Below are 13,892 nucleotides of genomic sequence, written 5' to 3'. Positions count from 1 at the left end.
GGGCGGGTGGTGGAGCGGGTGAAGGAGAGTGATCGAAGGCATGGTCGAAGATAATAATACATTGGGACACCTCAAAGCGCATCACAGGATATAATAATAATCCTTGCATTTGATATAGCGCTTTTCACCTCTTCTTGGCGTTCTCAAAGCGCTTCACTGAGTAGACTGTAAAGTGAATTGATGTATATTTGTGGGGCGAATATTATTGTAAAGTGGATTGACTGTACTTTGTGAGCAAAACCAGGCAGGCAGTTCGCGCATAGCAATGCCCGACAAAATCTATGGAGTGATTTGTGTGTGTGTGGGGGGGGGTGTTGTTGGCCAGGACACCAGAAGAAACCCCCTTTTCTTTACATAGTGCCACAGGATCTTTAATGTCCGGGTGAAAAGCCAAGGGGGGACCTGGGTTTAACTCATGGGCAGGACAGCACCTCCCACAACACCACACAACACAACCCCCAGCACTGCACTGGACCATCAGTTCCCACGTGAGGTTTGGACCCACAACCTCCTGACCGCTGAGCCCGGGCCACGATTCCCCCTCGTCTCGGGTGCCTTTTGTCCTCAATGACTGAATACCTTTGTGAATAAAATCCGTCCGCTCGAGGCGGACTCTCTCACGCGTGGAAAAACCGCCCATTCTCTGCCTCGGCGGCCGGCACTCCCGTCGGCGCGAGCGTCGGCGACGGTCAAGTGGGGGCCGCGACGCGATGGAAGGCTCCAGAAGGCGCGAGGCGTGACGTGGGCGGGCGTGACGTGACGTGGCGTCGCGAGCGGCCGGTGACCGTTACCGGACGGTTACCGGCCTCCGAGCTCGCGGCGCTTTCGACTAAAGGCGCCGACGGCACTCACTCCGACGGCACTCACTCCGGCGGCGCGGCTAAGATTAAAAGGGGGCGACAACTGACTAAATATATATATATATATATATGTGTGTGTGTAGTGAAAATGTCGGTGGTGGGATTTGACATCGGAATAATGAACTGTTACATCGCTGTGGCCAAGATGGGAGGAATCGAGTGCATTGACAACGAGTACGGTGACCGGTGTACCCCGTAAGTAACTCCCCCACACGTCAGTGTAACTGCGGTAAAACCACCCGTTACCTTTCTCGTGGCTCAAAGGCAACGGAACAAGAATGATTATGATAACCATTTAATAAGCCCTACATTTGATGTAGGCGGTTGAGAAAAAAAAACGTCAGTGTAACTTTTATATACAAAGGAAGTCCGTGGAAGAAAGTCTATACAAAGCAATGCATTTATCCCAAAGAAATTAGTAAGTGAACGTGGTCTGATTTTTGAGGTCACAGTCTGTAATTCACACGGTATAACTGTGGTTTGAACCAGTATTTTAAGAAACGCAGGAAAAACAAACTTGTATTAAATTACAATGAGTGTTCATTCGTTCATAACAACATGGAAATTCTACATTTGATGGGGCTTTCAGAAGGGTATTGCTGGGTGTGCCAGGCTTTGATTTGTGGCTACCAAGTCAGATTCCAATCCATGCCCTGCTGACAGCCATTAAAGATTGTGTTGGAGACTGCCCTTGGTTAATTCATAACACTGTAATAATAGGAGTGTCTTTCACTATATACCTCAAAGAGCTTTACAAATTTTTAATGAGAGCCCGAGTTGAAAAGGCTACGAGGGAAATAGGGAGAAAGTGGTCAAAGATGCAGTAGAAAAGATTGTTTTATAGGTGGGTTTTGGAAGTAGAGAGCTTATAGATATACTGAAAGGTGTACAACATTTTAAATAGGTTGAAAAAGAAAACCAGAATACCTTTGAATGCACCAAGACAGTAAAACAAGAGGACATAGGTTTAGAGTTGCAAAGTGCACTTTCAGGTCAGATACCAGGAAGTTTGACCACCTATTCCCTACTCATACTCAACACCTTGTAACTTGTGTCCAGCAAATTACTTGATATTTTTAAAATTGACATTGTTAATGTAAGATGGAATTCTATTTTGTTCTTCTACCAGGGCAATAGTGTCTTTTGGGTCGAAAAACAGATGTATTGGGATTGCTGCCAAACATCAGGTAACTTTAAAAATGATCTGTTAATTTTGAACTACAGAATGACCCTTTTATAATGCAATGTCTTTGATCTATGTAATTAGACACCAACATATAACGGGTCCAGAAAAATATTGCTGCTGATCGTACTTCTGCATTGAAATGTTGCCCCTGATGTCGCTCACAGCACCGACTGGCTTTCTGTGGATACCTGGTATGCAAGAAGTTGGCCAGTCAGCCCCAACTCCACTCACAAACTATCCTAGCATTTGCAAGAGCAGTTGTGGCTAACCAGCTGTCTTGCTAAGTAGTTCACGCCTGCACAGAAAGCCAACCAGTTCACACTGAAAATAGAAGTTTATTTCTGACTTCTGATAACTATCATTCACAGGACATCCACATTATAAGCAGACTTGTGCTTTAGCATGACGTCTTATAACAATGTCTCTATGGTTTATTTTGCTTAGTCAGGTGTCTGAAACATGCAAAAACCATTGCCATGCTTAAGTGTATTCAAACCAGAGTCCTGTGCATGCCACCTACACATTGAAATTCCTGTGTTTGGAGTGGAGTGCACAGTGACATATCCAGTTTGCCAAATTCTGGAGAGTATTAAGTGCAGGGGATACCAGAGTGTGGTTTGGGAGTTTAATCAGCTAAAACTGCTTAGCTTGCGATTGAAAGGTCTGCCTTGCAACTGAAAGGTCTGTCTTGCAAGCTTCCCACTGCTTGTCCAGCTGGATACGATTAAAGCTTTGGCATACAAGGTTAACAGGAGATGAATTGGAAGAAATCCTGCTCGCAGTGACTGGTCTGCCCCTCCAAGTCCTACTGATGAACCACACTGGCAGGTCTGTCATCAGCAGTATCCTGGAATACTGTGGATCTGCCCCAGCTCAGAAACCGGACCACCGAGACTGCCAAAAAAGGTTCACTCGATTCTTACATTCCATTGCCAAGCATGTTATTCTTCTCAGCTAGAAGGAGATCTCTTTCCCCCTTCCCAAAAGAAGGATAGTTACTCGTTAGTCATCCGACAAGCACAGACCCTCGCTTGGTGAATGGCAGATACGAGGAACTCTCTACAAGCCTGCTGGTGAGCAGCACAGCTCAGTATGAATTGCATGAGAGTGCTGTCACCATCTTGCTGTCTAAAGCACAGATGCACATCACTGTTCATTGAGCGATTGAGCAGCAATTAACCAAGAAGAAAATATCATAGAATTTATCATTGACCCATTTAAGTAGGTATAAAAGGCTGTAACCTAACACTAAAGTTCATAAATGGAAGTTTGACAGACTTATCACAGCCATCTGAATCCTGAGCTGATATTGTAGCCTCAATAACTGTGGAAAGAAATAGCTTTTGCTTTAATCGCATCTAATAAATTAAAAAGGCTACTTCTAGACCAGGTATGGCCAACATGCAGCCCACAGGCCACATGCATTACATATTACACATGAGCAAAATAGTCACACTGGCCGCATAGTTGGCCATCCCTGTTCTAGACAATGAATTAACTTGTATCAAAGCTGAATCTTTGTGTGAGCAAACTTTTGCCATGTCAGTTTTAAAAAAAATCCTTGTCCAATAGAAATCACTGATTAGTTATATCTGTGGCGACCTCATCACCATTTTAGACACATTGATTCATTTTAATAGAAAATACCTTATGTACACTCACACAATACATGTACTTCAAACGTTTGTTTACATTTTTTTGTAATTTATTTTGTCTGACTCATGCAGAAACCCATCACCATGTTTAAGAGTATCCAAACCAAATTGAGAATTCCATGCATCCCACCTGCACATGGAAATTCCAGAGATAGATTGTTGGATGTCAATCGGCATGTATACTTACTTAACAAACATCTACTTAACAATCCTTCGCCACCATTCAGCGTGAAACTTTGCAGTTACCTCTTTATGTTGTCTTTTGCGTGACGCGCCAGACCAGCCCCTGTTCTCCATCCAAAATGCAATAGGATGCTGATTGCCCTTTGCCATGACTTGCCCTGTTGGAGCTGCTCATTATTTCTGGGATTGTTTTTTTCTGTTGGCCTGGAGCAGTTATTCTGATTGGTCAAGCTGACCATGATTGACAACTCCACTCTCCAAACAGTATTGCTGATGTTCCCATGGTGCTGAAATCTGAGTTCTCACCCTTGTTACACACCATTTTAGGATTTTCAATGTCCATTTGAAGAGGGACACGTGACCTTTAATGCCTGAAAAATAGTACCTATGACAATGTAACCCCCTTCTCCCAGCATTGCACTGGAGCCAGTCTTGACTATGAGCTCAAAAGTCCAAAAATGCTACCAACCTTTCATATGTTTACTGGTGATCAGTCTTAATTTCAGTTATATTCTGATTTACAGAGTGTCATGAATGCAAAGAACACTATATCAGATTTCAAAAGATTCCATGGTCAAATATTGATTGATTCCATTGATCAAACAAAGTTTAAGCGAACTTTTGACCTTGTTCTCGTAGAAAATAAAATTGGAATGAAGGTAAGCCTGCCTGAATATTATCACCAAATGTTCTTCTTATCAATCTGTCCGCGCCCTCCGCTCAGCAGACTCTGGCCTGTTCCGTGTTCCCCAACTGGCCCATCCCATCATCGGTGGTTGGGCCTTCAGCCTCTCCGCCGCCACCCTTTGTAACTCTATTCCACATTCCATTTGCCTCGTTCCCTCACTTGATTCCTTCAGAGCACGTCTCAAGACCCTCCTCTTCGACCATGCCTTCGGCTAGCCTCCCTGACCTCCACCCTCCCTTATCCCAATCCACTCCCTCTGCTCGGGTCCAAATCCCTGACTGTCCAGCACCTTGCGACATCCTCCCAACATGAAAGGCTATACAAATGTAATTTTATATTGTAGTGTATTACAACAGAATAGCTCTACAAAAGTATTTTGCTCACAAGAAACCAGCATTCTGATTCTGTATAGCTGACTTTCAGCTTCAGTGTTGATGAATATTTGAAGATTGAATGCGGAAATTTTAAGCACCCTGCATGAAGGGCACTCTATAAATGCAAGTTATTGTTGAGTTTTCAATAAAAAACTTTTAAATTGATTTGAGAAAAATCTGCAACTAAAAAATCAAATATACACTTAAACCCTGGCTAGCTAGACTAGTGGCGGGTGGGGGGTGGTCATATGGGGGTGATCCGATCCGGCAATCTGGAATTTCCAGTGGAATTACAATTCTGGTACCGGCATTTACCAGCATTTTTTAGAAATGACAGTAATTACCAATGCCAGCATTGTAATTGTTTGAATACACGAGCAGAAGATGGCGAATAAACTATTTTTTGCTCATGGGATTCAAACAATCTGAGTCAAAAGGTCAATAAGGATAGTTACGTGCTAGGAGAATTGTGAGTCGACACATGACCAGAGGAAATTGTTGGCCGCAGAATTTATTTTTAAGTTTTAGGTTTCAGGCCTGGTCCAGCTAGGTTTGGATTCCAGATACCCAGTAAGCCAGGGGGTATTGTTGTGGCAGTCGGTCTCAGACAGAAGTTTTTTTTTAAAAAAGTGATTAGGAAGACCTAATTGTTTCTTAAGAATCTTAAGTATGATTCAACCTAGAATAGTGCAGACCGTTGATCGCAAACCACAAAAATTGAAACTGTATAGAAAGGAGTAATACGACTGATTTCAGTCATTAAATAAGTTTGTTATTAATAAGTGTTTCTAAATTAGTTGCTCATTATGTGTTGTGTGCTTCTAGGTAATGTACTTGGATAATGAGCAACATTTCAGTATAGAACAGATCACAGCCATGCTGCTTTCCAAACTGAAGTCTACAGCTGAAATTGATCTGAAAAGGCCTGTGTCAGATTGTGTGATTTCTGTAAGACTTTGAAATTTGTTTGAAACTTGGTATAAACTTGTTTATCAATTTCTTAGTCTATAATACCTATTATACCCATAATACCTATTATAGACTCCTGTGGAGTCCTATAGCTCAGTGGTTAGAGTGCTCGCCTCACAAGCAAGAGACCTGGGTTTGACTCCCGGCAGGGTGAAACCTTGGGTAAGTTTCCTTACTCCACACGCCTGATAATAATCCCACAAGAAAAAAACCAATAATAAATTGGTCACTTCAATCCACGACTGTTTGTGGGACACTGCTGTGCGCAATTGGCTGCAGCGTTTCACCCACAAATATACAGTCAATTCACTTTACAGTATATTCTGTGAAGCGTTTTGAGACGTCTAGAAGACTTGGAAAGCACTCTATCAAATGCAAGGATTATTATTTATTATAACTAAATACAGATACAGAATATAATTTGGATTTACAGTAAATATGTAGTCTATCACAGGGCAGTTATTGGCCAATGATGGAATTTTACTACTTTGCCACACTATCTAAAAATGTTCACAACTCAAATGTGAACTCTTATTTTGTAAAAGTTTTAAATATTTTGTGTTTTTTAAAGGAGAGCCATCTTAAATCACCACTTGTAGATGCATTGCAACTTAAGGTTTTAAAGGATTAAGCCAAACAAGGTAGTTTTTATTGCTTTCTTTTGATCTTTTTGTAGGTACCTTATTTCTTCACAAATGCAGAACGGAACTCGATGCTGGCTGCTGCTCGTATTGCGGGCTTGAATTGCTTACGATTGATGAATGATACTACTGCAGGTGTGGTGTTAGATACAGTTTTTTTTTAAATTGAAGCTTATTTATTAAAAATGGTGTTGATATTTTACCCTTTTATATTTTAGCTGCTTTAACTTATGGAATCTACAAAGATTTTCCAGCTGCTGATGAAAAGGCCACAATCGTAGCATTTGTAGACATGGGTCATTCAGCTTTTCAAGTTTCTATCTGTGCTTTCAACAAGGGGAAATTTAAGGTAATTTAATATATTGGCTACATTTTTTGAAAACATGTAGCAGTGATACATTCTCTTATGGTAACCAAAATCCATCTCGTAGATTTTTCCATTCATCACTTTGATGACTTAAATCTGTTCTCACCGCCCACTGCCAGAACTAGATGGACCACACTAAAACCTATCTCTTTGCCCTCGCCTTAGCCAATTTATCCTACTCCACGATCAATCTGGAGGCTAAGGACAACCCTAGCTCTGCTCCACCAGGAACCACCTCCTTCACCCACGTTCCTCCTGTCCTCTCCAATTCCAAATGATGAGATGATTGACTTTCTTAGGACTAAACTATAGAAGGATCTGCTCTGCTGCTTCAGCCAACCCCCTACCACACTCCTTCCTCACCTCTCTTCCACCCTCACCTCCCTCCACATCTTTGACGCCCATCTCTCCGTCATCCCTCTCTTCCCTCATGAAACCCAGGACCTGCTCTCTTGACACACATCCTCACCCCTCTCCTGATCAACCAACTTCATTTCCTTGCCTCCTGCTAGTAGACTGGTGAACCCCTCCCGATTCCATGGAGTCCTGTAACTCAGTGGTTAGCGCTATAGCAAATGCAAGGATTATTATTATTATTATTAGTTCCAGCATCCTGAAGAGAAAGGGCAGGTAACAGATGAAATGGTAATTTGAGAGCACAGAAGGGTCGATTGTTTTTTTTTTTTTTTTTGAGAAGTGGGAACTGCATCAAAATAATAATCCTTGCATTTGATATAGCGTTTTTCATGTCTTTGAGACGTCTCAAAGCGCTCCACAGAATAGACTGTAAAGTGAATTGATTGTATTTGTGGGTGAAATGCAGCAGCCAATTGCACACAGCAGTGTCTCACAAACAGTAGTAGATTGAAATGACCAATTTATTATTATTTTTGGGGGGGATTATCATCAGGCATGTGGAATAAGGAAACTTGCCCAAGGTTTCACCCTGCCAGGAATCAAACCCAGGTCTCTCGCTTGCAAAGCAAGCGCTCTAACCACTGAGCTACAGGACTCCACAACTAGTCATTGCCTCCTCAGCTTCACACTTTCCTTTCCAAGCACTTTTGCCCAATCCATAGAACCAAGATTACCTTAGTCAAAGTCTCCAACAAGAGTCGCTGCCTGTGACCAGGACTCTTTCCCTGACTCCACGTTCTCCTCGATCTCTCTGTCGCCTTCAACACAGTCAACCAGTATATCCTTCGCCATTGGTTGTCTTCTCTGCTCCATAATAATAACAATAATAATCCTTGCATTTGATATAGAGCCTTATCACATCTTCGAGACAACAACAACAGCTTGCATTTATATAGCACCCCTCATGCAAGGCAACATCCCAGAGCACTTGACAGTGGCGGAGTAGGACCCCGAGCCGGGGGGCAGGGGATACATCTCAAAGTGCTTCACAGAATATACTGTAAAGTGAATTGACTGTATATTTTGTGGAGAATCCATCTTCAAGATTCTATCCTATTCTGTTTTCATTCTTACCTATAGCAGCATTTCCACTTTGTCTCTTCGAATGGCTTCTTTGGAGTATTCAGTAATATAGTTTATTATGGCATATTCAGTATACAAGTGAAGTGAATTTTTCTTTTATTCTTCATATAAATTTACACTGATCAGGCCAAGTTAATGTAGAATTTTTCATATTTTATACTGTTGAATAAATGTATATAGCAATCATGATCCTTGTAATATGACATAATTTAGCATTGAAAATTATGTAATTTAAAAAAAAACAAATTGCATTTACGTAGTGTCTTTCACATCGGGAGGATGTCCCAAGGACTGGATAGTCTAGAGTTTGCATTGAATTCATTCCATGCACACAAAACTTTCATACTGCTGTGGTTCTTTTTGATATTTCTTTAAATGTTTCTTTAAAACCTTTAAAAGTTTTCCGTCCTTTCTCAATTAAGGTTCTAGCAACAGCCTTCGATCCTTATTTGGGAGGCAGGAACTTCGATGAAATATTAGTGGAATATTTTTGTTCAGAATTCAAAACCAAATACAAACTGGATGTAAAGTCTAATATTCGAGCTTTCCTGCGACTCAATGAAGAATGTGAGAAACTAAAGAAACTAATAAGCACCAACTCCATTGATATCCCACTCAACATTGAATGCTTAATGAATGATTTAGATGTAACTGGAAAAATGAACAGGTAAAGCAAAACATTTAAACACTTTGACAGATTTGGAAATACAATTATGGTGTGTAAAAAGAAACATGATTAATGTTTTAACACATGAATGTAAACTATTTTGTTCCTAATATTAACAATATACGAAGACAGAATTGCTCAAACCCTGGACATAATCCCTTAGCTGACTCAAACTATTTATTTGTAGAACGGATTTGCTCAAAACCTGGTCATAATCAGTAAATATTTCTTAGCTGATTCAAGCTGCCTTTTTGATGCAAGAAGACTGGCTTAATTAATTGGAAATTGAATTTTGGAAATTACAGTGGGTGAAAAATTATTAAATGAAATATACAGTACCTTGCTTCACTAATCTTGTATTTGAAAATTGTACAGTTAATCAAATGTTGGTCACATTTAAAAGATCAATCTACTCATTTGTGTCCCAGGGCTCAGTTTGAAGAGCTATGTGCAGAGCTGTTAAAGAGGATAGAAATTCCAGTTAAATCAGTTATGGAACAAATAAACTTCAAACCTGAAGATATTAGTGCAGTAGAGATAATTGGTGGTGCCATACGTATTCAGGCAGTGAAAGAAAAGATAATACAATTATTTGGCAAAAATATCAGCACCACTCTCAATGCAGATGAAGCTATCGCAAAAGGCTGTGCTTTGCAGGTAAAGAAAATATGTACTTAGCCAATGGAATATTGTTTGAACAGAAAGCTAAGAGTTACTATTGAATTATTGTAGATCAAGGGGGATAAAACTAATTATATTTTTAATCTTAGAAAAAGCTTATTGATGTAAAATCTGGGAAATGGTGTAATTACAATTTTAAAAATTGAAAAAAATATTATTTTGCTTCTAGTTGTTTTCTTATATTCTTATTCTTACAAGGTTTGTATTATTTCCACTAGCTTAAATGTACAATATCTGAGTAAATGCATACGTTTGGAAATTACTTTATTAAACTACATGCAATAGCGGTCTACAATGTTGTATAATATTAGATTGGATGATTCAGACTGTCGATACTAGTCTTCAAGTAAACTGATAATTATTGATAATTTTAGGTACCTATAAATTACTGCCCTACTCCTTTGCCAGCTCCTGCTCTGCCAACTCTGGCCTCCTTCACATCCCTCATAAACTCTGCCCCATTTAGCATTGAAAATTATGTAATTCAACAACAGACAACAAATTGCATTTATATAGCACCTTTCACAACGGGAGGTTGAGCATTTACCCAATTTACGCCTGCACTTCCAAAATCCCTTTACTTTGCTCCTTCCCTCTCTGCTTTCACAATGTATCTAAAAGTCTATCTGTGGACAGCCATAGTGTCGAAATGGATTATGGACCAGTAGTTCAGTTTCAAATTCTAGTCCCTGGTCTCAGGAGATTAAATTGTGCCAGCTTCCCCAGAAAAATAACCAGGTTTCCTGCTCTTAGTCCCTTCCTCAGCTCCCCGTCCTCCTACTCAGTTCGTCCCCCACCCTAACTTGGACTCCCAGTTAGCTCAGGGAAGCACTTTTAACAAGGCAAGTATGTCACCACCGTCTGACAAGACCTCTAAAGTCTAAGGCTCTATTCTCGGCCTCCTTTTTTCTCATTTATGTGCTCTCTCTTAGTGATATGAGATGCTCTGAGTCCCCACCCTGCGTGGAGGGCGCTGTATAAGTGCAAATTGTTCTTGATATCATCCGCAGACATGGGGTCAAATTCCACGTGTATGCGAATGACACATAAATCTATTTTCTCTGCTTTAGTCGCTGCCCCAGTCCTATTGATGTTCTGATTGCCTGCTTGTCTGACATCAAGGCTTGGATGAACCCCAAATTTCTGCAATTGAACATGGATAATGCGGAAACCATCTTGCTTGGCTCTTGTCAATGTCTTCTCACCTGCAGTTCTGAATCCCTTAACCTTCCCATCCCTCAAACATACCTTGGAGTGAGCCGATCCCCAGTTATCCTGCCTACCATCCCATCTGGTCCCTGACCAGTACTGCCTTTGTCCCTATCTTACTTCAAACACTGCTAAAACCCTCATTCTTGCTTTCGGTACCTCCAGCCTCAATTTTTCCAATACATTCCTTGCTGGCCTCCCCAGCTCCACTATTATCAAGGTCCAAATGATACAAGACTCTTCCGCCCAAGTCCTTATCCGTACCAGGCTCTGCACCCCTATCATCTGTTTTTGCCAGGCTCCACTGGCTCTTTGTTGCAGAACTAATCGATTTCAAGATTCTCACTTTCAAACCATTTAACACTTGGCACCTCCCTACCTCTCCGATTCAAATGTTCACCACCCCACTCCACTACCTGCCTCCTTCACTCAGCTGGCACGGGTCTTCTGCGCATCCCTTGTCCCCTCTGCTCCACTATCGGTGCTTTCAGCCATTCTGTATCACTGGAACTACTTGCTTCAGTCCCTCAATGTTTTCAGCTGGCATATATATTTATAAATAATATATATGTATTTAGTAAAATCAGGGCTGGCAATGTAGGAAGAAAAAAAACAGCATTCCCACTCCCAATTGCTATCATATCTGTAATTGTTATTCATAATGCTGAAAAATATGACTAAGGCGTTGAAATATGGATAATATGAAAGCCATCCTCCTTGGCTCAAACCAATGCCTCCTCCCTCTGACTTCCTCAATCTCCCCGACCTCTTTCAAACTCACTGAGCCAGTGCACGATCTTGCCATCCAGTTTGATGATCCTCAGCTCTTCTTTCCTCCTTTCTCACTTACATCCAGTCCCTAAGCAAGACTACTTTTCTGCACCTCTGCCACATTGCCATCCTGTTCCCTATCTCACACCAAATGTCATCAAAACCCTTATCCATAGCTTCATTACCTCTCACCTGGACTTTTCAAATGTATTCACTGGTCTTATTAACTCCACTATCCATAATTTTCAATTTATCTAAAACTACACTGCTTGAATCCTCACCTAACCCACACTCCAGATAGCCACACCCCAGACCTCACAAGGTTCCACTGTCTCCATCTCCCAGTGGATCTATATTAATAATATTCCTTACATTTGTTTGAGCACCTTAACACATCTTTGAGACGTCTCAAAGCGCTTCACAGAATATACTGTAAAGTGAATTAAGGTTTTCACCCTCACTTTATGCCCCAGTTCCTGACTTTTTTCCGATTAGCCCAGGATACCAAGCCTAATTTTACTATATTTCTGCCAGTTGAGAACAGCGACTTGAGATCAAACTCAATTAAGACTGAAATTAAGAATTTTCCATAATTCAGTGCTTTATTTTTAAGAAAAGTAATAGGCTAAGGCTAGGTAAGATTTGGGGCCTTAGGTGTCAGTCTAACTGGAAAGAAGTTTTTAATGTCTTGTTATTAAGAAATACATATTTTGTCTCCCCTACTTTTAGTGTGCAATACTTTCACCTGCATTTAAAGTACGTGAATTCTGTATTATTGATGTAGTACCTTTCCCAATCATCATGAAATGGACTACAAAAAAAAATGCACCAGAAGAGTAAGGCAGAATTTATTTTTAGTTAATATTTAATTATTGGATAAGTTCCTCAATGTAGAAATTATTTTTTATATTGCTTAAAATGTGTGAATGACTTTTTTCAAGCTAACTAAAGCATAATGACAGGTTTAAAGGTACATTTGTTAAAATCATCATTACTTGCAAATTAATTTGAACTGCTGTTACCTATCATCAGGATCCAGGAAATTTTTTCCCAAAATGATCCAGTTCCTGCTTCAAGGATTCTCACTTTTGTTAGAAAAGGACCATTTGAATTGGAAGCTTCTTTCAAAGATTCTAAATCATTTTCTCAACCTGAAAAAAATATAGGTAAGGTAAAACCTTGTATATCATAGACCATTTGATACATGAAGTTTGTTCCATTCACACACGTGCATAACTTACCTTATCCTGGGCAGAGTAAGAGGGTGAGGAACAACTTGATAAGCCAGGACTCTTAAGCATCCCAGAAGGTCCCTTTCAGAGGTGTCAAAGATGACAAATAGAATTGACAAAGTAAACCCCAAACAATATAGAATTCACCAAGACTGTATTACAAGTCACAGATTGAGGGATTTGAAAGGAAATTCTATAACAGACACCCTGAAGACAGGGATTAAAAAAATATATACACAGAACAATTAATTGCAGGAATGATTACAATAACTTGCATTTTTGCATTTTTCTGAAATTACCTTTGAAGATCAAAGAATATGTATGCAGACATTTGTTAGTGAGTTTGGTGGAATCATGATAGGGTAGGTTTTGTTTGGTCTGTGAAAAGAACTCAAATTGAGTTCAAGGTCATCATTTTGACCTTTTAAATCCTCCATGGTCTCAACTAACGTATCTCTGCGACCTCTTCAAATCCTACCAACCTGGTCGCTCCCTTGTCTCAGCAGGCACCAACCTGCTTTATTTTCCCTTGCCCGACCAAAGGCGGGTAAATTAAATATAAATTTCAGTCTATCTGCCCCCACTATGGAGCTTCCTGCCAAGTCTCTCCCTCCCTCACCTTTTTTAAGTTCCGCCTCAAGACTTACCGCTTTGACCATACTTTCAGTCATCTTTCCCTACTCCTGTTGGTTCTCAGCCTGGGTGCAAGCACCTTCAGACACCCTTCTGATGTGAAAGGCGCTAGCTACATAAATGTAAATTTGTATTGTTTGTTGCACTGAATGCCACTTTTTTCATTCCACAGTTTGTCTATGATTTACTGCAAACTTGAAATCTACTGTTTTAAATTTCAGAAATGTAGCTCAATATCTTTTGCATACCCTCATGGACATTTCAGCCCTACAAATA

General features: G+C 40.4%; 1 protein-coding gene across 2 annotated transcripts; it reads left to right on the top strand.

The window, feature by feature from the left end:
• Positions 1–875: 875 nt before the first annotated feature.
• Positions 876–12,858, top strand: LOC103177211 (heat shock protein 105 kDa). 2 transcript variants are annotated; one of them, XM_042334513.1, is made up of 9 exons: positions 876–1,055; positions 1,990–2,047; positions 4,409–4,543; positions 5,772–5,894; positions 6,592–6,691; positions 6,775–6,905; positions 8,846–9,090; positions 9,519–9,747; positions 12,784–12,858. In XM_042334513.1, the coding sequence occupies exons 1-9, from the start codon at positions 949–951 to the stop codon at positions 12,808–12,810; spliced, it is 1,155 nt and encodes a 384-aa protein (XP_042190447.1). In that variant the 5' UTR covers positions 876–948; the 3' UTR covers positions 12,811–12,858. The 2 variants fall into 2 exon arrangements, with proteins under 2 accessions (XP_042190447.1, XP_042190448.1); XM_042334514.1 differs by lacking the exon at positions 5,772–5,894.
• The last annotated feature ends 1,034 nt before the right edge of the window (positions 12,859–13,892 follow it).

The sequence above is a fragment of the Callorhinchus milii genome, unplaced genomic scaffold (assembly GCF_018977255.1).
Source record: "Callorhinchus milii isolate IMCB2004 unplaced genomic scaffold, IMCB_Cmil_1.0 Scaffold4, whole genome shotgun sequence".
Lineage (NCBI taxonomy): Eukaryota > Metazoa > Chordata > Chondrichthyes > Chimaeriformes > Callorhinchidae > Callorhinchus > Callorhinchus milii.
Note: the sequence above shows the minus strand (reverse complement) of the source record. Positions and strands in the feature narration are given on the sequence as shown.